At 45.4% G+C, this 24,769-nt stretch overlaps 1 protein-coding gene across 4 annotated transcripts in view; it reads left to right on the top strand.

The window, feature by feature from the left end:
- pex5la (peroxisomal biogenesis factor 5-like a) overlaps positions 1-24,769 on the top strand; it is a 98,323-nt gene that overhangs the window by 30,047 nt on the left and 43,507 nt on the right. For 3 of the 4 annotated variants that reach the window (XR_004764818.1, XM_035413648.1, XM_035413647.1), the window contains exon 2: positions 23,780-23,884. The exons of the other annotated variant lie outside the window; for it this stretch is intronic. Coding sequence is in view for 2 of the 3 variants with exons in the window: in XM_035413648.1 (XP_035269539.1) it covers positions 23,780-23,884 (105 nt within the window). In the remaining variant the exon portion in view is untranslated. The remainder of the gene's footprint in view (positions 1-23,779; positions 23,885-24,769) is intronic. 4 annotated transcript variants of the gene reach the window in all.

Genomic DNA, 24,769 nt, shown 5'->3' with positions numbered 1-24,769 from the left:
TTGCGTTTCGCAGCTTATTCTTTCCCGCCTCGCTTGTTGAATCTCTGCGCAGGGTTCCCCTGTTCTGCCTAAAATATGTACGGCGTGCAGAAGGCATTCATTAAATGTGGGCAATGGATAATTAGGCCTCTTTAGACCGACTCCTGGGCGGCGTTTGTACTATGGTGACCTTGCGAAAGGAAAATATAATGTGTGCTTAGTAAAAATGGAGGCTGATTTTCTTTGGGGCAATCAGCTGCTACATAGCAACAGGAATGACTACAGAAACTATGACTCACCTCGTGCATGGATACAGGACTGTCGCAACAGGATGTATGGTTTTATCCCTTTCCTGGTTTTTACACCTTTATGGGCTGGCTTGTGGAAAGGGAGAGAAATATCAGCAAGGACTCTACTTAAAAGATAAGAGACCATCTTTCACAACTCAATGAGAGCTTCTTCACATGTGGTCTTGTTGCACCGATTGATAGGCACTATATGCACTTGTGTAAGACTGCAAAACCATATTTCAGCGATTAAGCCTTTAAGGTGTAGGACCGAAAATATGTGATTAGAATGTTCTTCACCGAAGATTCTAATGCTGATGTCACAGTCATTACTGGTAACTGAAGGCAGTGGAGTTCTAGAATTCTGGAAAAAAAAAACATTCCAAAAGCCTACTCTTCAAAGGGTTAATGTGAAAATGCATTCCAGGGAAACTATGTTGCTTCTGGAAGATGTGTTGCTGGGCCAGTAGGTGGCAGTCTTCCGTCAGCACCTCAGTGCCACAATAGGGACACTGTACTGTAGGAGACACTGAATTATGGAGGAGACATTGAACTGAGGTTCTGACTCACTTTCCTTGCAAAAAAATTTTAAGCTGGCCACCATCATCATCATCCTCAACATCTGATTGGCTACACAATCCCTTCCATTTCCTTGCCACTTTGATTCTCCAGGCTGTCAGAGAAAAAGAAAATTGACTTCTCAGGTGACTTATCTAGTTAAATAAAGGTACAAACACCTGCCCATAGCAAACTGCGAACAAAGACCTCAACAATCAAACCAGAGAAATACCGTCCACTGTGTTTGTGCATGTGTGTGTGTGTGTGTGTGTACCTGCGTGCGTGATCCCTCAAGGATTTTCTCTTCATTTTTTATATTTATACCTTATTAGCATCTGTATGGAACATTATCTACATGCATATCCCTTGATAAAAGACACATTCACCACAACGGTATTTTAGTCTATGAAAAACAGCATCTTAATGCCAAAAACCGAAATAAAAATGACACATTTTTACCTGGTACAGTCTGCACTGAATCCCTCTATCTGGATGACCGATTGGATCTCGCGCCTGTGTGACTTGTCGAGCACCGGCTGACGTGTGCAGAAGGCGGTAAAAATCACTCACAGCTGAAGCTTAATTTTGGAAACCGCGGGATAGGACCCGGTTAACGCGGCCTGGCCTCGTCGTCGTTCATGGAGATGGATGAAAGCGGCATTCGGCAGCCTAAATTACACGCAGATTAAAGGCTATTAAACCGGCAAATGCCACTTACTGGCATAAACAGGCAAGCGCCATCAACATAAAGAATAAAGCGTTATTATTCATTCATTTTTCTCCCCCCCCCCCGGTGCAAGTGCGTCTTCTCCTCTTCATTTAAACGGGCCCTATTTTCATCCAGTCTTCCTCGCAGTGAGAGAGAACGGGCGCTCGGTGATTGTGAGGGTCTATTGGCGTTCGTCATCCTCTCCTTGAGCTCAGGGGGTTTTTTTTTTGGTTTTTTTTTTAGTAGAGTTTGCTTAATCACTCAGCTCAGCCTGTAACCCTGGATGTTAAACAGGTCTTAAGCTCGGTGTGCCTTTTTTTGCGGAGTCAATCCGTGCGGCACGGATCAACGTACAACCCCTGCAACCTGAGAGATGACGCTCGATAGACAGCAAGGGGGAAAATATTTTAAAAATAGATTTTCTCTGAGTTGAAATGTTGCGGCGGGTAAAGTCTACAAACCACAAAGCACAAAGACTAACATGCTCCAGGAACCACTTAAGTTCCAGTGGTGGATAGCTCCTGCCCACTTTCAGTTCCTACCACTTGGTGGCAAAGGGGCTACGGTGTTCGTGTCGGACAATAAGGGCCGGGTTCGAGCTTACCTCTTATGCATGTTGCCAGTTTACCATGCCAATGCACTCCCATGGTAAAAACCTGAATGGGCCGGGTGGTTTTTTTTCACCTTTTCATGCAGAACATGAATTATGAATTAATTATTAATATTAATACATGCTTCCATTCATTCGCTAAGTTAACACAATCCGGGTGGACAGTCCCTGTCCAAGAGTTACGTACAGTGCCGATAATTTTGGATTTAAATAATTCTACACTTTAACGTTAATGGAGAAACCGGTTTGAAAATGAGGAATCAGAATTCCCATTGGCACTTCGAGAAGATCTGTTAAACAGAACAAAAATAAAAGTAAGGTAGAATGTGTAAAAAAGTTAAATGACCCATCTTTTCTGGTGGAATGTGGCTCAGTGGCCAAATGGTATGCAATGCGATTCCTCTTTGCCTTTCAGATTGCGGCTGTTCTTCCTCCTTTTTGCAGGTGACTTTTGCTTTCGTTGGGTGGAAGCAACACATTTGCAATTCGCACAAGGACAGTCACTGAAACAAGGCATTTGCTTTGCAAAAAAACGAGTGAAAGTAAATAATTCATATACATCTACATATCTGTAGTGTATATAGTCTGTGGCGAAGGTTCATTTAAATGAGCACTTTGTATTCTGAATAATAACAGCGCACTCAGGTCCGACAGTAAAGGCCCGAGCTGTCCTGTAGCTTTCCACAGCATGCTTAGTAAGAGATCTCCAGTTTTAGGGACACTGACACCGGGGAGGTTGCTGGCACATAAAGCGCCGCTGCCTGGGGGCGTTTCCCATGATCCTCGGCTGCACGGAAGCAGCCCCTCGTTTGATTTAATCACCCAAAGTCGCTCAAGGTGAGCAGTGTCGGGCAGTGCTGCTGCTGCTCGGACAAATGCGATTTTCACCTGGTGACTCACACAAAACGTCAGGCGGGAAAAAAGGCGATGCATGCGCAAGAGCGGGACTGAATTAGCCCCGGCGGTAAGCATGGGACGTGACATCCCGCACGCCGCTCTTCTCTGTAAGAGACGCCGCCGCCGCCGCCGGCGGGATTACAGACAGCACAGGGCCTGTATTCATAAAGCATCGGAGGCTAGGAGGACTGATCTAGGATAAGCTTTGCCAAATGGATAAGGTTGGGGATATGGAGAGGGGAAACTTTTATCTTAGATCAGCAGTCCTGCTGTGAGATGCTTTATGAATACAGGCCCTGATCCTAGATCAGCACTCCTATTTTGAGATTCTTTATGAATACAGTCCATAATCCTAGATCAGCACTCCTATTTTGAGATTCTTTATGAATACAGTCCATAATCCTAGATCAGCACTCCTATTTTGAGATTCTTTATGAATACAGTCCCTAATCCTAGATCAGCACTCCTATTGTGAGATGCTTTATGAACACAGGCCCTGATCCTAGATCATCACATCTACTGCAAGATGCTTTGTAAATGTTCACAATGATCTGTGATCAGCCTTTATCTCATAATGACTAAGTTTATGATACGGACAGAGGTAAGAGTGCTGATCTGGGATTAGTACTTCTACTCTTGTATAATCACTGGGCCTGGTCTTGGGTCAGTTTTTCTGTTTAAGCTCATAATGGACATGGACAAGAACAACATGTTCCCAGCAACGAAAGCAATTCAGTTATGATAAAATTCACACCACTAAACAGTTAAATGTTATCTAGATATAATTAATACCAGTTATACTGTATATTATCTGGATTGACAGCCAAATGGAGCAAATTTTTTGAAGCCCCTCCCACGCCTTATCTCCTGAGCCTTCAACCTTAAAGCAGTAATTTTCAAATTATACTTCTGGTGAACTACTGGACCAAAAAAAAAAAAAAAAAAAACTCAGTAAATCAGGGTGTACCGCCACCCAGCTTCCTGGCATCCTGGACGTCCGGGACACAGGAAGTCTTCTGGTTTTCAAACTGCTTCAGGAGCAGTTTGAAAGGCTCTGATTGGCTGTGGAGGCTCCAGGGTTCCCCCCTCCCCCCCCCACAATCTGCAGCTATTTGAAAAAGGGGACCGCAAAGCTCACAACAGTCACTGCAGCCCTCCAGGACTGGGGGGGGGGGGGGTTTGACAACCCCAGCAATAAAGCTTATATTAAACTGTATGATGCGAGTAATCCAATATAGCCAGCACCACATGGGCATATGTTTTTTGTTTTTTTTTTGCTTTGTTTCATTACTGGGGCTTGTTTGTTGCGACCGCGTCAGCAGAAGCGCTCTGCGTAGCTTGGCGGCGGCGGCGGTGGCGGTGGTGGAGGAGGAGGAGGAGGAGGAGGAGGAGGAGGGGGAGAGGGAAGCGAAATCGCGGCAGCGGAACTGGGACGCGGCGGGTTATTAGGTCAACGACGAAAATGAATTGGAATTTCTAAGGCGAGGTAATCAGGTTACACCTGGAGTGGTGGAGGGGAGGGGGGCGAGGGGCAGGGGGGGACTGTGAGTGGGGGAGGGGGGGGGGGCGCCCATGGAACAGCCATTCATTAAACCCCCTCCCCCACGTGAGAAGGAAAAGGAGGTCTCAGAACCACGGAAACCTTTTCCTGGGCCAGGAAAATGAAAACGCACGCGGCGGTGTCTCCTCCGGTCCGCTGGAAGACGGACGTGCTGGAGGCCAGAAGTCAGCTATGGCGAAATGGAGTTTGGGGGTTTGGGAAAGTGTGAGCTGTGCATTCGCCCCCCCCCCCCCCTCATTTCTCCTCCCTTGTTCCTCCTCTGTGTATGATAATTTTAGCAAGCGGTCGAAAATAATAAAAGCTGTAGAAGAATGGAGGAGTGCCGGGTTAGAGACAAGAAGACATGCTGCTCCTATAAAAAATATTGCTCACAAACGCGAAAAACATCATACATTGTGTGTTGATACGTTAATATTATGGTTCCATAGCAACCATACACAGACATAATATGGCACTGCTGGGTGGCTCATCCTGTTAAGGCACTGTTCTACTGTGAGGATGGGTGCTTGGGTGATGGAGTGCTTTGATGGCATCAAATTCTGACCCTGCCAGTGCTAACTTGTGACTAAACAAGCTGTTGAACAGCGATGCTGACCCAGCGTTTACTCAAATCCATGTCCTGTGGGCCACAGTGTCTGCAGCTTTTTTTACTCCAACCATGTACTACACCACCTGATTTCACTAATTATTTTACCTCCTCGGTCCTGGAAGCGAGCTCATTTGTTTAAATCCGTCAGGTGAAGTAGTGCATGGTGGTAGCAGAATATTATAGTCCCCTAGGACCTGGAGTTGAGTAGCCCTATGCTAAACAATCAGAAAAAACAAAAGTAGCTGTTTTTTTCCATTTGGCTCAGCGTCACATTGGATTTATTTTTAAATGCATGTTTTTTTTCCCTGGGATTTGTACCGCTTCCTGTTTCGTGTCACCAGCATGCTAACTGCAGTCTGCTCGCATGCAAATGCGAAGCATAAAAATACGCATTTTACCCTGACCGTGAGCGGCAATTAAAGTGTGACTGCATACAGCACATTGAATAAGAGCAAACTAATGAATTATTTATTTTCTTGGCAGACACTCTAATCTAGGACGACTTATATTGCTTACATTTTTTACACATTATCCATTTATACGGATGTATATATTTATTTTATTTTTTTTGGTTTCTTTATTGACTGCCTCTTGAAAAAGAGCCATCATCTGGTTCTTAACCTGCTCAGAAGGAACACGGGATCTGCAAATACGATTCATAAAATAAAAAAAAAAATTTTTTTTTTACAATATATCAGAACTTGATTTGACTAATAGTGTGGATCTCTCATAGCAGGTGAAAAACTAAGAGCCTCGAAGTAGCATTTCTACAGGTACATTTGTTTTAGAACAATCAGGACCGCTCAAGATAATGAGCAGCGGTGTTTATTAGAAGTAAAATAGAAGGTAAGTTAATCATTAATGACACACTCAGATGCGGCATGTAGTGCGTGTAAACACATGAATGTAAGACGACATCACAACAGAGCATTGCATCAGTCTGATGTAACCCTGGAATTAAAGAGAGGAATTAAAAAATACAAATGTTGCGCACCTATGAATCACACACACACACACACACACATACCTGCAGCCTGTTGTGTGGCAAATCAGAGAAGAGGAAGGTTAAATGTTACCTTAGAGCATTTGCAACGGCAGTCTGCGCCACAGCCTGGTCCAGCAGCATTACATAAAGGGGATGAAACCGCCCTGTGCAGTCCCCGTGGTGTAGTTTGACCGGAGCGAGTCAACAGACAGACAAATTCAGCGCAAAAAAATAATAATTTCCACGCCGGTTTCCTCTGACAAAGCAAAGCTCTTTTTTTTTTTTTTTTACGGTAGGCCCTGGTAACAAAGCCTTCTGACACGCGGTTGGTTCTGATCACACGCCCTCCTGTTTACAAACCGTTATCTGGCCGGGGTTTGCAAGGAGGACCTGTTCCCAGAGACATCGTGCGGACCTGTCTTTAAGCCTTATTTTTATTATTTTTTTTTTTTAAATCTAACTTTTATGTGACAGACAAAAGTCTGCACTTTTAAGGGAACCCTGCAGACGGTCGTGTTGGAAGCGGGCTGGTCCCCTCCCTTAAATAAGTGAAGGTTTTGGGTGTAACAGGCACAGAACAGGAGTTCACTACTCGACCGAAAGTCCACAGGACCTGAGCTGGTGGGGGACACTGCACAGCTTCACTTCCTGCGAGAAACTTTTTGTAGGCCACAGAGGGGAGGCTTTTTTTGCCTGTATTTGTCTGCTTGAAGTAAATAATTACAACACCCCCCCCCCCCCCATCCCAATGAAAAACCAAGGCTTTGAGCGAATAGAAGAAAACTATACTTCAGTACGATGAACTTTATACAAATTTTGTGTACAAACTTTTTTTTTTTTTTTTGTACACCATGACACATCACCCAATCACCCACAATGCACTGCGGCGCTGCACCTCCTCAGGTGCAGCCATGGGAAGTGAGGGGAAAAGGTCACGCAGAGGTCGCGCTTTGATGTTGGCGGAGCGCACCCCCGCGAGGCCTTCGGGGCCCAAGGTTGTTTGGTCGGTGCTATAAATTTAAGGACGAGGCAGCTCGCCGTGACATTGGAGCGGGGGCGCCAGATGGTGATACGGGGGGGGGAGAGGGGGCGGGGCCAGAGTGTGCTGAAGTAAGCATAAATCTGCATAATTAATCGCTCGCGCAGTTAGCCGCACCGCGCCGCGGTCCGACGCGAGCGTCTTGACCGCGATGGCCTCGACGACGAACAAACTTGACTTTTAACTTCAAGCCGCAATCTAAAAAAAATGAGTCGAAAAGTTCCATACGTTAATGCAGTCCTGCCTGGTGTGTCGATCGGATGATCAAGCGTAGTGTAAACTGTTAAAAAAAGAGATGTGTGTCAGGTTTGAAATCCAGTTTGTACATTTATTACAGCTGAATCTCATGACATTAGGCGAGCAGAAGCTCTCTGATCTCAGAAAGTGCTTGACAACTGAACCTACCTTGAACTGCTTCGATCTTTGAATATATGTGAATTTGAAATAGTTCCCCCCCCCCCACCCCTGCCCCCCTTGTGATCTTCCCGATCTGGGAATATGCAGTGATTCCGGCTCTTTCTGCTCCAGAGAAACAGACGTGCGCGGCGCGCGTGTGTGTGTGTTTCACTGAAGAAGAGGGAAAAAACGTCTTTTACAGAAAAGCTCTTCAGGAAGACTTGATCTCTTCGTTCAGGGGGGTCCTCTTTTGGGTGGGTTTTCTGCATGAAAAGCGTTCCCCGCGGCAGAGTCGGCACAAACCCAGCGTCTGCCTGACTTTCTCATTACTCACGGATCCCGCTAACCTGTCGAGCGGCGGTACTGGGGGCCCTGGGGTGGGGTGGGGGGGGGGGGCGGGGGGGGCAGCTGTGTTTGGCCCTGGTTACAGCCGCCCAACCCCCCCCCCCCCCACATTTTATGAGACATAACACTATTTCGACACAATTACCTTCAGATGTGCGCCAAGTGAAGCTAAATCAGCTGTACTGTGTTCACAACTGTCGTTCTTTTGGGGCTGTTGTTCTAGTTTTTGGGGACTTTATAGCTCCAGAATAAAAACACACGCGCTGTAGTTTAACCCCCTTTCCCCCCTCAGTCTATTCGAAATGATTAGCATTAGATGCTGGTGTATCATTTTAAATAGCCATTGGGGGTTATAAGAATTTAATGCGAGGGTCAGGTGCGTATTCAGCATTGATTTCTGGCTGAGGGGAGGAGCTAGGAAGCAGGAGGGGAGGGGAGGGGTGTGCATTTCACAGCAACTGCCTTTAAAAAAATTCATCCTAGTGTTTTTTCAAAATTGCGTTCCCACACAACGTGTTTTTTTTTTAACGCCTTCAAGAGCCCGTGGAACTGACAGGCATGCGTATAATTTATATTTTCCCTGTGACGTGGGCAAGGTCTTTCACCGCTCACCGAGCTGAACATCGGGCTGCGGTATTATTCACCGAAGAGCTGGACGCGCGTGTCCGCACACGCCGGGGTAACTCGTGCGGAAGGGCCTACGACGTCCCCCACGGCCCCACAGACGTCCCGTGAACCCTGCTCTTAATTACGGGCACACGAAACACAAGGGGGCAGGTCTCCGCACACCCCTCCTGCAGAAAGCACCGTCCGAATATTCAGAAGGGTGCATTTCCTATGACCAAAAAGGAATTTAGAGAGGTTGTGAGGGGTTCCATATGATCCACATGGGGCCGGGGGGGGGGGGGGGGGGGTCATTATAATTCCTCGAGGAGTATGCTGCTGTAATACTAAATAGTGCAAGCTCTGTTTCAACGTTCTCTTATTCTGGCTGGAATTATACCAATACTTTACAATACAGGCAATGGGACACGCTCATCCAGAGCAACTCACATGGATGTCGCTCTTTTTTTTCCAACACAGTATCCGTTTATGCATCTGAATCGGGGGCTGCCAAATCCTGTCTCCAGTCCAGAACGTTCTCATTCCAACCCTAATTTGGCACACCTGATTCTGCCGATTAGCAGCCCTGTTATCTCTCACTGCTGAATGAGGGGTTGGAGAGTTGGAGAAGTGAAAACCTGCAGGTAGGCCTAAAGGGACACGGCTGGGCAGTCGTCCTGATCCGGACACACATATAACTGAAGCAATGCAGGTTAAGCACCTTGCTGAAGGGTACAACGGCAACGTTCCTCCCACCTGGGAATTGAACCTGCAACCTCTAGTTAACCTTTAGCCTGTTCCCTAACCGCTACACTACTACACTGGCTCCCCCGACAGTAAGGGAATGAAAGTGGTCCTTCAGTCCTCCAGGTGCACACAGGTAAACTTCCTCTTCCAGAAAACATTCAGGCGTCATTAAAGATGCATCCCTCTGAGCCTGATGAGCCTGATGGCGGTAATGCACTGGGCCCGAGAGGAGGCGGCGGCGGCGGCGGCGGCGGTGGCGGCTGTGGCGGTATTTTTAGCTTTGATGCCGCTTCGCTCAGCGATCCCCCGGAGCTGACGCAGAAGGAGCAGCCCTCGCTGGAGCTGATGAAAGGCCAGAGCCCTTAAGTGGGCCCAGAAGAATAGTCTGGAGGACGTCGAATGTCAGGCCCGGACTTCTGAAGAGGGATCGCGCTTTTTTTTTTGGTCATTAAGGCTTTTGGAATCTTTCTGCCGGCTCGTCGCTCCACGTTTCGTTGAAAGAGAAGAACTCGGTTTGTTGGCTCAGCAAAATAAAAATTTTCAAAAGGCACGGGGGTTTCAGCAAAGCAGCCTGTACCCAAAAACAGCATTATTATAATAGTGGGGAAGTAGAGACGCCAGAATATGATCTTTTGTTTATTACAAGACTGCAACCCAATACGACAACCTGGAAATGACTCATAAAGCTGGTGAACCCTGACTATGGATTCCAGCAATCTTAGATAAGCCAGTATATCCTGTGTTCTTCCATAACACAACACAATACAGCACAGCACAGCACAGCACAGCACAGCACAGCACAACACAACACAACACAACACAACACAACACAACACAACACAACACAACACAACACAACACAACACAAAACATAAAACATAAAATGACGAACACAGGCCATACACCTCAAAAATGCTTGCCATTTTGCTGACTAAATTAGTGCTCTGGATACCTACAGACTCGATGCTATCTAACACCGTATCAAGCCTGGTCTTGAAAATCCCCAGAGTTTCTGCCTCTACTACGTGACCTGGCAGGCTATTCCACACATTGACTAATCTTCACTGCACTACGCTTTTGTCCTCACACATTGTCGCAAATTTCAGATCCATCAATCATTCATTTGAATTCACCTGCCTCGGTTTTTCACGGGATTTATCCAAACGGGCTCAGGAGCTGCTGCCTACCCAGCTAAATTAATTTAAATAGCTTAACAATTCTAACTGCATTAGTCACACGACAAAAAAATAACAACAAGGTCTAATGGGACGTAATTCACCGGTATTATCGACAAAATATGAATGACCAATCACCTCGCAGGTCAGGAGCAGTCACATTGACTCAGATCGTTTGAATTGTCAGAGTTGTTAAGACAACACAACACCCTGCGTTCGCATGAAGACTTTTGCACTCGGCACGTGCAAGTCCTTGACTTGGCAACAAAAGAACGCTCCGGAACGTCACGACAGTTTGCGAAAGAGCGAGCGTTCCGTGTTCTGAAAAGAAGTTCAGAACCCGCTGCACCTGTGAAAACTTTTCTGCACGCGCTCATTCCCTGTGATCCAGGTCAAGTTAATTTGTTCAAGTTCTCAGAGTTTTCTTCTACTTTTTCTCCCTTTCTTTTTGTTTATTTTTGCACTTACTCTACCTTTCTTGTTCTCCGAGCGCTCACGGCGCCGCTTAATTAATACCTGTCCACAGACGGTGATGCGCGGTGAATCCTACCAGAGTATCGTTTTCGACTGACTTCCTGTACATCGTCTTCTTCTGTGCTTCAGTGGTTTGCTCTTTCCTAATGTTAATGTTAAACAGGAGCTCATGCAGTCCACAGAATCACTGTCAGTTATCGGTCAGATTGTCTTTGTTTTGCTTAATAACTTTAATACAGAGGGGATTTTCAAGCTTTTCTGATCCAGGGTTCCCCTACCCCAGGTTCAAAGGCATCCAGGGAGACCCCCCCATCATGAGTTATGAGGGCTTATACTTTGAAAAAGGTTTTATATTTTGAAATATTTGCCCAAAAGTATACTGCACATAGTCATTGCAAATCAAGTCTGGCCAGTGACCCCCTACAGTACCCCTAGAGGGACCCCCTGTTGAAAATGCAGGCCTTTAATGTATGCTGTCACTAATTGTGAACCATGACTTGTCTGCTTTTTGTACCCCCCCCCCCCCCCCCAGCCCCCCATTTTTCATCACTACTGTCTAAATTTGATATTCAGTTCACAGCCAGGTTTTACGGAACATCTTAACGTCCGGTCTGTTTACAGAAGATTTGGCCGCCCTTTTGGTATAACAGATATTAGTAGTGACTAATTGAAGGCTCGGTTGGATATTCCCAACACTGAACGTTCTAGCTCCCCCTCTCCTGGTGTGGCCAAGTGTAGCGCACGTACTGCGGATATTCGGAAACTTCGGAAACTTCTGTTATCAACGGGAACGTCTTGCACATTAGAAGCAGCAGCTTTGGAGCCGACCATCTGGCTATCTGTGCTGGTATTGCAGGACAAATATCGAAGAATGTCAATATTTATAAATAGCTGATTAAATATTATTGTTGTTGATTTCTATGAAGCAGAAAAGGGTGAGAGCAATCAGTCTGTGTTCAGCTATATCTAGCTAATATTGGACTGCTGTTGTGTTTGAGAGATTGCTTGTTGATGTACATGTTTAGCTAAGTATGGGGCGACATAGCTCAGGAGGTAAGACCGATTGTCTGGCAGTCGGAGGGTTGCCGGTTCAAACCCCACCCTGGGCGTGTCGAAGTGTCCTTGAGCAAGACACCTAACCTCTAACCCCTAACTGCTCTGGCGAATGAGAGGCATCAATTGTAAAGCGCTTTGGATAAAAGCGCTATATAAATGCAGTCCATTTACCATTTACCAAGTACAACCATGTGGCTGAAAGCCTTTGGTTGTGCAAAACGACGTCGGCCATTTTGTTGTAATTCATAGGGAAACGTTCATCATAGACGCTGTGCTAAAAGAAAAAAAATAAAACCAGCAGCTACCTAAAGCAGTCAAAATGCATACTGGCATTCACACTTAACAACCAACGTAACTTGATCAAATCAACAATATTATAATACTAAACTAACTATATGATACTCTATTTTATTTCAGCATAACAGCAGTATATGTGGTTTCTACAAGGGACAGTTAGTATCCACAGTCCAAAGACATGTAGGCTCCAGGTCTCTCCTGCAAAATAAATGTCAATCTCAATGTGGATGGGGAAAATAATATGTGTATGTCCTTCGTTTTGACTTTTACGAGAAAGTAAAATAAGAAATTTTTTCATTTCTTCAGAGGTTTTTGTCCTAGGCAGGACTTCACAGAACACATATGAAAAGGCTAGTGCACGGCGTGCAATGCCAGCCCTGGGCATAAACCGACAGGAAGTCCTCTACACTTTTTCCCCGCCTTTACCCTGACGATCCACTCAGTTCCACTCTGCGATTTTTCGGATGATTAACTTTTCGCCCATTCGGGTGACACACAAGGGTGTTCTGATGATGCCACCCACAAGTGCCACTCCAGAAGATCAGAGACTTTTTTTTTTTCTCCCCCTCTTTTTGATTGACAGTCTTTCATAAATTTTCGGGGCTTTTCGTAATCAGCAGCATCGCACCTTCAATCACGACACCGTGTTTTTGTGGGCCGCGCCCTCAAGAGACGTATCTTGTGATCCCCGAAACTGATTTCTGAAGTGCTCTGCGCTCCGCACCACGCATCCCTGTAATTACGCTAACCGAGACTTCCTCGGCAGCGCAGCCGCCGAACACAGGATGCCTGCGGATGATGCATTACATTACATTACATTACAGGCATTTAGCAGACGCTCTTATCCAGAGCGACTCACACAACTTATTTACATTTTACATTGTATCCATTTATACAGCTGGATATATACTGAAGCAACGCAGGTTAAGTACCTTGCTCAAGGGTACAACGGCAGTGTCCTTACCCGGGAATCGAACCTGCGACCTTTCGGTTACAAGCCCAGTTCCTTACCCACTGTGCTACACTCCGCTACCAGGTTTACGAGTGAGAAGGCGTCTCAAAGCATTCTAACCCGACCTGGGTCAAATATGAGGACTGGAGTGTAGCACAGTGGGTAAGGAACTGGGCTTGTAACCGAAAGGTCGCAGGTTCGATTCCCGGGTAAGGACACTGCCGTTGTACCCTTGAGCAAAGGTACTTAACCGGAATTGCTTCAGTATATATCCAGCTCTATAAATGGATACAATGTAAAATGCTATGTAAAAGTTGTGTAAGTCGCTCTGGATAAGAGCGTCTGCTAAATGCCTGTAATGTAATGTAATGTAACCGACCTGGGTCAAATATGAATGAATGAATGAATGAATGAATATAGTTTATTTCGGTCACACATTGTAAGGAACAAAATTTGACAAGTTGTGTGGATATGCAACATACAATACATCGTCATACATGTTTACACTAATCCATTTCACACAATAAAATTCACACAATCAATGACCGAAAAAGGAATAGGCTGAAGCCCAAGGCTTATTATTGCCTATCCTATACAATCCATAATATAACCCAGAATATCAGTAGTACAAAAAAATACTCTAAACTTGTAATCCTTAATTGTTTTACATTTTTAATATTGTATTTGTTTTTGGATTCAAATACTTTTCTGTGCTCTGAGTCCGGTTCTGCTCAAGGTTTCTTCCTGCTATCCGTCAGGGAGTTTTTCCTTGCCACTGTTGCCCTAGGCTCACTCTTTGGGGGCCGGTTTCTCTGTAAAGCTGCTTTGTGACAAAGCTCCTTTTTTAAAAGCGCTATACAAATAAAAATTGATTGATTGATTGATATTGATCTGGTCTGGTGTAACTGAGCCTGCCGATATGACCAGGGTTTTGCACTTTTTGAGAGTATTTCATTGGTTCCAATATGCCAGACAAGATCAGTAAAGCGTAGAAAAGTATTGGAATCCAAAACAAATATGTATTGGACCCAGGTCTGCATTCTAATCTACAGGCAAGGGAAGGTACTCTTGACGACCATGGGTCTCATCCATGTATTCGTGTATTAGAACAGTGATCGTCGTTTCTGGTACTGGTGGGTTGCAGGGTTATATCAGGTTTTTGTTGTTGCTCGACACTCGATTGATCAATTAAAGCAGTCGATTGCACAGTTAACTCACCTCACCTGGTGTCTCAGGTGTGAGCTGTTCGCTGATATTAAGGCAAAAACAAAAACCAGCAGACCCTGTGGTCCACCGGGACCTGGAACGAAGATAGAAGGGTTATGATTAAAAAGCTGACTTGCAGAAAATGTTATGTACGCAATTATATAAGCAATTATATAAAATATCATATAGATCTCATGGAAACTTGATAAACATACTTCGGAAAGTGTACTTGTCTATATATCTAAGTGTACGCTGTTTCACCCCATGCCATGTTCCTGTTGCAATGTAAGCTAGAGGAGACAGACTCCAGCTGTGGTATATATCAACAAGTGCTTTAGGGGATTAGAGGACCTCTAGGCCTGCATGGCCAGCCTTGGTATGGGCTCCCTGATCCTAACTGATGATTGGCTAAATGGAATCTTTGCATATGGTGATTAAATGGATCTCATAGGCTGGAACGACAGTTCTTTGTCTCTGAAAACTATATAAACTCATGTATTGGACTTTATATTTTTGAAGACTGTACTTGTACCTCTTCCCGACCGGTCATATTATTAACTTATACAAAGGACTCTGTCGTTTGTTATCTTTATCTTCAACACCATCACTTTTGTTAAGAAATTTCTACAACCGTGATAGAAGAGCGCCTTAACAGGGTGAGCCACCCAGCAGCCCACAAACACACTCTGATGCATTGTTGTCTATCAGCGCTTTTAACATTACACTTCCCACGACACGGAAGTGCGTCAGTTAAGTATGCCAAGGCTGGTGGAACGTCCCAGAAGAACAACTGCTTTAACAAATAGCCTTAAAACTTTTTGTTGACAGAGAGAGAGAGAGAGAGAGAGAGAGAGATTTAAAACCGGATCAAAGCTTATCGCCGCATAGAATTGCCTGTCGCAGCAGTTTAGAAATAATTTCTGTCAGGCAAACTGTTTTTTCTTCATTAAAACCCCATCCGCCCCCCACCCCCCCACCCAGCCCTCACCCCCTTCGCTCTCACATTACAGATATACGAGGGTTTTGTTTATGTATTGCAGAGGCGCGTGGCAAACACACCCGACATCACGATTCGGCCGTTTGGACAGACAGACGCGCGTCTTGATCGTCGAGCGAGTCGAGCGTATATATATATATATATATTACATTACATTACATTACAGGCATATATATATATATATATGTGTATATTAGCGTTGAGCGTGGCTGTGGAGCGCTGCCAGGGGCCGTCCTGGTCCGAGGCCAGGGCTTTGCTCTCTCTCTCTCTCTCCGAGCCGTCGGGCGATAAACATGTCACGCTCTGCATCTCTTTAGAGAGCCCCCGCTGACACTGTCACGGGGGGGTGGGGATGGGGGGGGCGGGGGGGGCGGGGGGACCGTTAAAAGGCGCTGCCAGTGGATTAGCGGGGTGGAACGGCTGAGTGATTTGTCCATCGCTGTAAAACGTCAGGGGTGGCGGGTGGCGGGTCGTCAAGTCCAACCCCCTCCATTGGTCAGGAGTAGGAGGAGGGCAAGCGAGAGAGAGAGAGAGAGACGGAGTGCAAGGCATTCTGGGACGTGAGGAGCCCAGTACCAGACAGCTCTTTTAACAGGCTGAGTGTGTCAGTGTCGATATTTGCTGGACAGGCTTACTAAAAGTGGCCGAGGGGGATTTCATTGGTGGGGGGGGGGGGGTTACATTCATAAAAGGGATTAATAAAGTGAAACTATGAAAGATTCGGTTCAGGTTGAGCTTCGTCAGCAGAAAAAGAACACACAGTCAGACTTTTTGACAGAGTTGTCAATGAGTGCAGGTTGGCAGGAAGAATCCCTCAGGGTGTTGAAGTCACTGTGCTGGTTACTCTCTAGTCCAGGGGGGTGTCCTATCTTATCCGAAAAGGGCCGGTGTGGGTGGGGTGCAGGTTATTGTTTTAGCCCAGCACTAAGTCACCTGATTCTACTCATCAAGGTCTTGATTGAAGACCATGATTAATTAATCAGGCGAATCAGGTGTTGTGGTGCTGGGGCTAAAACAAAAACCTGGGTTAGGCCAAGGATACAGTATGCCCCCCAGCACCGCCCCCCCCCCCCCCCGCACACCCCCGCCCCCCGTTCATTCCACTGAGGATGCACCTCACAGTGTAAATTCTGCACACACCATGCCTCTACATTAGGCTTACATTTGAGAAAATAATGAATCCCCCTCCTAAATGAATCGCAACTTAGATTCCCACTAAGGAATGTGATACAGGCTTTGGTTATGGACACAAAAAAGAAAAAGAAAAGGGAACACTGAGGACATGACCCGTGTGTCCTCAGCGGTAGTCACGGTCCTTGGACACGGCGCACAGGCTGTACCGCATGCTTTCGTCTCCTCCGAGGGAAATTAGCACTTCTCCTTTGTTCAGCAGCCGCGCCGCACAGCCGCACAGGCGATCCCGAAGCCAGGGCTGCTGACTGTGCCCGGGCTGGGGGGCCCTTCACCCTTCGAAGATGACGTTTTTTTGGAATCTTTTTTTTCCCTTCCCAATCAAAATTCGAAGTCAGTGTTCTGGAACTCTGCTGCTTGCGATCACCAGTAGTGACTGTTACATCAGCAATAGAATGCGCAGTTGCCAGTAGTGATTGTGACATCAGCATTAGAATGCTCAGTTACCGGTAGCAATTGTGACATCAGCATTATAATGCTCAGTTACCGGTAGTGATTGTGACATCAGCATTATAATGCTCAGTTACCGGTAGTGATTGTGACATCAGCATTATAATGCTCAGTTACCGGTAGTGATTTGTTACATCAGCATTAGAATTTTCAGCTGAGAGCGTTCTAACCACACATTTGTGACCTCACACCGTAAAGGATTAGGGAGGTTTATCTGGGATCTCTTGCATGGGGGGAGGGAGATGGGGGGTGCAGGGCAGGCTGGAGACTGCCCGGGCGTGACGGGGCACGTGGAGCAGAAGTGCAGCGGGCCACTCCCCCCCCCCCCTTCCCAGAGGGGCAGGCCAGAGGAGAGCGAATGCAGCCCATTTGGCAGCTGAACTTTGTAGCTAAGCAGGGACCTTTCCCAGAGTCTCTCTCTCTCGCTCCCTCTCTGTCTCTGACTCTGACTCTTTTTCTGTCTCTCTCTCTCGCTCCCTCTCTCTCTCTCCTGTCTGATGTGGTTGTTCACGGCTGCAGACTGCAGGGTTAAAGCAGGTAGCTGCACGGATCTCTCTCTCCCTCTCCCTCCATCTCTCTCTCTCTCCTTACACCACTTTTCCATCCCCTCTCCTCTCTCTCTACCTCGCTCTCTCTATGTGTGTGTGTCTGTGTCTGTGTCGATAAAGAACTCTCCAATAGGAAGAATTCTTGTAATTCTTGACCCTGCTATAGAGGGCATCCCAGCTATAGCCCACCCTATAGGCTGGGCTGGTGTAATAGGTTCGATATCATTCATTCCCAGATTCTAACAGAATCTTAATGAGTGATCACAGCAAACGCTAAAACTGGCTGGGCGGGTTACAGTCTGAGGTAGTTAAAATAAACAGCACGTCGATGTACACAAGCAGTTATACGCATTCATGTACGTACATATTCTCTCTCTCTCTCTCTGTCTCTCCCCCTCACTCTCTCTCTCTCCCTCCCTCCCCTGCTTGCCTCCCTCTGTGAGATGCATTAATTGGACCCTACCCCCCCACCCCCCCCAACGTCCCAGCAAACTGGAGAGGCTGCCCGTCGGAGTGTTAGGAAATCCTTTCCCCTTGAAAAAGGCCGACTCGTCTCCACACTGAACTCGCGTGATTTTCTGCCCGAGAGGACTCAGAGCCTTCCTGGCCTGGCTTCGCTTAGAACGAAAAGCTTTGCGCGATGCAAAGCCATCAAAACAAAGAAAGGAAGGAGAAAAAAAAAAGAAAAGAAAGAAATCAGCACCGTTTTAGCGATGCTAGAGACGTGTCAATCGGAGGTGCATCGGCCACAATGCAGTTATGTCATGGAAACAGCCCACAGACATCGTGGGCAAATTGTAAAGGTGCTCATTTACGAGCCTGTGGAAGAAAAAAAGAAAAAGAAAAAGAAAAAAGAAAAGCTGTTTGTGTTTCACTAATCGTCCTTTCAAAGCAACAGTGATTTTCCGGGGGTTTCAAGAAGCTAATGTTTTGAAAAGTTTCGAAACGTTTTAGGACGCGAGAAATGTCAAGGAGACATTTAGCTAAAGAGAAACGACAGGCTCATAATTGCAAAAGAACAAAGGACAGACGAAATGTCTACTGCACGAAAAAATGAGCCATTAGGACTGTCCCAGCACATGAGTGAAATTTAATTAGTCAAACTTTTTTTTTTTTTCTTTTTTGTTTTTAGCATTTCTTACACTCCCATGATTCACTAGCGATCCATCATGTCCGCGGATTCCCAATTAATAGATTGAAGTCACGGACGGAGGGAGGACCTACATCATCAATTTTGCCGTAACAAGACGTCTGAGGACCCAAAGCAGGGAAGTAATTAGACGGCAGCGCTGCAGTGTGCTCCTTCCTTTTTTCTCGTCCGGGCTCGGCAGCACAGACAAAATAAAGCTCGCGTAGCAACCTGCGGGCCAATCCGTGGCCCCCGATCCGTAACCTGTAGCGATGGCTTTTTGACAAGCTGTCACCTGTCCTCGGGTATCAAGCCCTGAATATGTACTTCGGCACACAGCTGTGAAATGGGTTTTTCTTTTTCTTCACTCTCCGTACAAGCCTGGGTTTGTTTTTTTTGGGGTTTTTTTTTTTTTCAGAGGGTGATTATCTTGTCAATGTTCCCCACAAAGCCTCACCACCAAAATTCTCAGTGTTAAATCAACTCCAGCAGAGTTGATCTGAGTCTGGCACGGCTGGCACGGTCGTGCGGTGGATAGCGCTGTCGCCTCACAGCAAGAAGGTTGCGGGTTCGAATCTCTGCCGGGGCCTTTCTGCGTGGAGTCTGCATGTTCTCCCCGTAGCGGGTACTCCGGTTTCCTCCCACAGTCCAAGGACATGCAGATTTAGGCTACTTGAGGGGGCCTTCACACGGCTTTGCTGTTAAAGAGCATGAGTCCTCAGTCAAACTACCCTGTATGAATAAATAAATAACCACACATACCATCAGAGTTAAAAGCATTCTCTTGGAATCGTTTTCACCCTAAACTATCTTTTTTTTCCCAGTATTGGGGGGGGAAGAGAAAACCGGTGGTTGACAGAACAGGAAATTGGTCCATCCAGTCACTTTTTTGCAATCATTTCCATTACATTTTTGACAAATTGTCAGTGGAACTGCACTAGTGAGAACGTAACTCTCCAGCAAAGCTGTGGTGGCGCTTTCAGACCAACGACCGTATAATTAATTTCACATTTGTTTAAGCAGACTCCCGCTGGGATGGTACGTAGTTTGCTGACATGTTAAGAAAGTAAGCATCTATTAGTTTAGGACAGTTGATTCCGACCTCATTTGCTTTTTTGCAATTTTATTTACGCTGCAAACAAACAAAGTCAAGTTTTTTTACAGTTGGTCTAGCAAAGCTTAATTGAAGAGTTTTTGAATAAACTGAGAAAAGTGCATGACGAACGCTCAGGGCCTTGTTGCAAATTTCTTTTTTTCTTAGCAAGAGGAAGTGATGAGTCTGTCATTTCCCCTCGCTCTACCTGCTAACAACGGGAGAGTAAGCAAGGTGGAAAATATTTTTTAGAAGTCCAAAATTTACTCCAATTTCTCAGCAAAGCACGCAAGAAGCACAACACAGTTAATTCCTCTCATGCTATGTTATCTTCTTCAATACAGGCTAGGTTGAGAACACACATCACTACACTCATGCTATGGTATCTCCTTCCATACAGGTTAGGTTGAGAACACACATCACTACACTCATGCTATGGTATCTCCTTCCATACAGGTTAGGTTGAGAACACACATCAGTACTCTCATGATACGGTATCTCCTTCCACACAGGCTAGGTTGAGAACACACATCCCTACTCTCATGCTATGGTATCTCCTTCCATACAGGCTAGGTCGAGAACACACATCACTACTCTCATGCTATGGTATCTCCTTCCATACAGGCTAGGTTGAGATGTCTCTTGCACAGCTTTCAGTTTATCTGTGGAACCAGTCGTGTGTCGTGTTGCTGTAAGGGACTGCAAGACCTTCGGTTCCTGAAAGAAATGTTAACATTCTCACAATTTCCCGGCCTGACTAAATGTGTCATTCTGTAGATCATAAAGCACTGAATACCAAGTATCTTTTCCAAAAAACGGAAAGAAAAAAAAAAACTAGCAAGCTGCTCAACTACCTATAAATGTGCCAACTCGCTGAGAGTTTCAGCGAGAATAAAAAATGTGACAGTCATCATTATCCTTAAAGCACATTTCTGAGCACACATTCAAGCGACACTGAATTCTGGGCCAGCTCTAAACACGGGAAGGAATTAAGGCATATTGTGTGCGGAAAAGGGGCCATTGTTTCAGATTGTTCGGGTTGACAGATTTTCCGGCTCGCGCTGTGGGGCCCCAGAGTACGGAAAAGGCCGGCTGGCATATTCTTTGCAGATTTGTCCCATTGTCGCGGTTAAGCCACGCGCTTATTCATAATTAGAGGAAGCTGGCTCCAACACGGCATTTAAAGCATTTAAGCGTTTCAATTGGCCAACTGCCCTCCAGCAGGATACGGTGCAGTACTGTCAGTGGGCTTCGCGGAGAAACTGAGCGAGTTCCGTCTCAGTATCCCTCTTTAATTGCCATGTTTATTGCAATCGTGTTTATTTTTCCCCCAAAAAGCGGGAACAATGAGAGCGACAGGTCATGTTAGCAGGGAGGTCAAAACAAGGAGTCACAGAGGAACTTCCTATTTCCACAACGGAGGGCCACCGTGTCTGTCACCAATGACACAAGTGCCCTGTTTGTTTGTTTTTTCTCCACACTCTCCCTATTTGTAATGTGTTAAGCACAGTTCCAGTCTCACAACATGTCTACATTTACACACTCTCCAAAATGGTGTCAAAATCCAAAACACTTTTTGCGATTCTACTTTCGTGTTACTTCAAGCACATTTTGTGTCAAAGTTACTACTTTTGTGTAACAAGCATACAATTTATGTGTTACAAATTGTGACTTTTTAACACAGACTGTGTTGAAAGTAACACAAAATGTGTTGCCCTTAACTAGACATGGAGGTGTGTTAAATGACCTGTTGTGTGTTGTTTTGAGAGTTCCTTACATTTAGGCACTTGGTAGATACTCTTATGCAGAATGAAGATCATACAACAGGTTTAGGCAACATACAGCTGGTGCCAAGTCATTAGGAACATAACTGATTTTAGGGCGTCAACTGTAGTTTGAATGTTGGGGGGGGGGGGGGGGGTTTGAAATGCATAGACTACAAGGAGTACAACTGTCTAGGAGGGTGGGGGTGGGGGGCAGGTCATGTCCCCCCCCAGAATACATTTCTTCAAAGAACAGCTGTGAAATGATCACTTCCGGTGAATTCTAAGGGAGAATACTTTACTTTACCAAAGACTGCTGACCAGTACTGTATATCCCAATCACAGCATGAAATCCCCATGTTTATTTTATGAAATCATATTTCACATCATCATGCTATATTATTGGGGATTGGGGGGGTGGGTGGAGGGGATGTTTGGCCTGTTCTGTAATATTGGGGGTGTTGCAACCGCACACACCCACCCCCCCACCCCCAAAGAATTACGCCCTTGTAACTGATAATACAATACTGTTGATGCACAGTGGTAATAAACCTACAACATAATGTTAAGCCTTTACATAGGGGCGTGAGGGAGACTGATAGCGTAGTGTTTTGAGTAGCGAATGGGTTTGAGGATGTACTTTACAATCTAGCTTCGGGTAACCCATCTTCCAAACTGGCCTGGTAACCGAGAGGTCACGGGTTCGATTCCCCGGTCAGACACTGCCGTTGCACCCTTTGAGCAAGGCACTTAACCTGCATTGCTTCAGTATATATATATCCAGCTGTATCCAAATGGACGCAGTGTGTAAGTCGCTCTGGATAAGAGCGTCTGCTGAATGCCTGTAACGTAATGTCATGTAATGTAATGTACTGTAATGAGCATTAGGTGAGCTGAAATGAAGTTTAAATGAGCTTGTTTTTCACTCTGCGATGGAAGATCGTTCTCTGACAGCGACACTTCTGGTCGGATCGTAGAGGGGAGGAGTCATAACCGCATTGTCTCTGTAAATTTTCTTGCAGTAGAGCTCACATAGTCCAAGTTGGGACGCTGGTGGACTTTTTTTAATGGTCTGCAAAGTCCATTCACCGCCATTGAGATATTCCCTTGAGGCTAAATTTAGATAGTATGGTACATTAATGATATGAGACAGTTTACTTCAAGCAGAACTGAGGCCAAGAAGGGGGGGGGGGGGGTAGGGGGGAGGGAAGAAAAAAATAAATCATAATTTTCCTCATTCAAGAAAGGTTTATCAAAATCTGAGCTGATTCCAATTTGAATCATAAGAAAACATCAGTCCCTCTTAAACGTGCTTGTTGCGTTTGATTAGGCTAAATGCAGTGATTTCGGTTATAATTGCTTTTTTAAATGACACCCCTCAGAATGACTGGGCTTTGGGGCCGTGTGTGGTGTAGATTTAATTTAGATACCGTTTGTGCCTTGGTAGATTTCTGACAGCGATATGCTTCTGAAAACGAGTCTAGATCTCTCTCGGATTTCTGAGAAACCAGGCGCTGGAGGAGATGGGTTATTACGATACGAAATGTCACATAAAAGCCTCATAAAGTATGAAAGTGACTTCGAGTTCACCTCTGGGGTAAAACTAGTCGAGCAGGAAGCGAGAGGGCCTTGGACATCCCGTTGACCCCTTAGGTAATAGGGCTTGTTAAAATAAGTCCAGTCTCATACCACAACTTCCCCTACAGGGTTTGGGGGGGGGGGGCTCACTTTCCAAGGTGACCAACTTTCCAGAGCAGCTACAATTTTTGTTGCCACCGGCAAAACTTAAAAAATGAAAAATAAACAACAATGAGAGCTGTCCCTTCTGTTCCCAACACTTCAAATGCAGCTGGAAATATTATCACATAATTGCAAAAATAGTTCTGCAGTGAGCGAGACCGAGCTCTGCTGTAACTGTTCGAGAGTGAGGGTCCTGGCAGTCCTTGTGTCCTTGTGGATTTGTTTCTGAAATGGATGCTGTTGTTGTTTGTTTATTTATTTATTTATTTTGGATAGGTCAAACTAATAATAATCATTAAGTTAAGATATTTTAAGCTGCCCTTAAAAGGGGAGGGTGGAGGAATATTTAAAGACATTAACAAATTGTCCTGACACAAAGTCATTGTTGATTTCACTGTTGTAGGCAAAAGACTCTAGGGCTGCAGATAAGACTGTTGCCATGGGGATGATGGAGATTCCAAGTAAGCCGTCCTCAGAAGGAAAACCCCTCCTCACCATGACAACCAAGGTGGGCGGAACCATTGCAGCTACCCCAACAGGAAGCACTTCCTGGTTTGGTGACGATAAGAACCTCCGATAAGGCTTGAAACATCTCATGTCTGACCTCCTCCACTATAAACATACTGTACGTCGAACCAGTGTTTTTTTCCACCCCCTCCAAAAAAAAAACCCCACCTCATCTAAAAAAAAAAAAAAAAAAACAATTAAATACAGTGTCCTTTTTTTTTATTTTCTCTTTTTTAACTTCATCATGAGCTGCTTTATGTGGTATACAGTCAGGAAGATGGTTGCCTAAGTGATTTTGCAATGCAAACTTTTATTTTTTTTTCTCTCAGAAACGGAGGTTAACAGTCGATAAAGCTAACGGGCTACAGTGAAATGGCTGCGTCGCGCAGGCCAGATCGTGTAACAGACCCGGCCATCTGCTATCTGCGTACGCCTGATTAAACAGATTGTGCGGCTTTGCCCTTATCGTTCCACAGCAGAGTGTAAATCGGAATTATCAGAGGTTTATTTTGCAGTCTGAGTGTTTAATATTCATTTGAAATGAAAAACCCCTCCCAGTCATTTTTCTTCTTTTGAATCCACAATTTTTATTTTCATTAGGATTCAGAAGCGATAAATGTACATATTTAACAGTCAATTAATTTAATTATTTAGCCCCTTGCCTTATGATACATTGCATTTCTGGCAGATTTATCTACAAGCCCTTGGCAAATTAGGAAAGGAAATTATATCACTTAAGATAATCATACTCCATGAGGAGACTTTTTTTCAAACCAGCTTTACACTGTTAGAATACTTTTTTACACCAGTTTGGCACCATCAGGGGACTTTTTTACGCCGGTTTTACACCATTAAGAGACTTTTTAACGTCAGTTTTGCACTGTTA

The sequence above is a fragment of the Anguilla anguilla genome, chromosome 4 (genome assembly GCF_013347855.1).
Source record: "Anguilla anguilla isolate fAngAng1 chromosome 4, fAngAng1.pri, whole genome shotgun sequence".
NCBI classification, from domain to species: Eukaryota; Metazoa; Chordata; class Actinopteri; order Anguilliformes; family Anguillidae; genus Anguilla; species Anguilla anguilla.
Note: the sequence above shows the minus strand (reverse complement) of the source record. Positions and strands in the feature narration are given on the sequence as shown.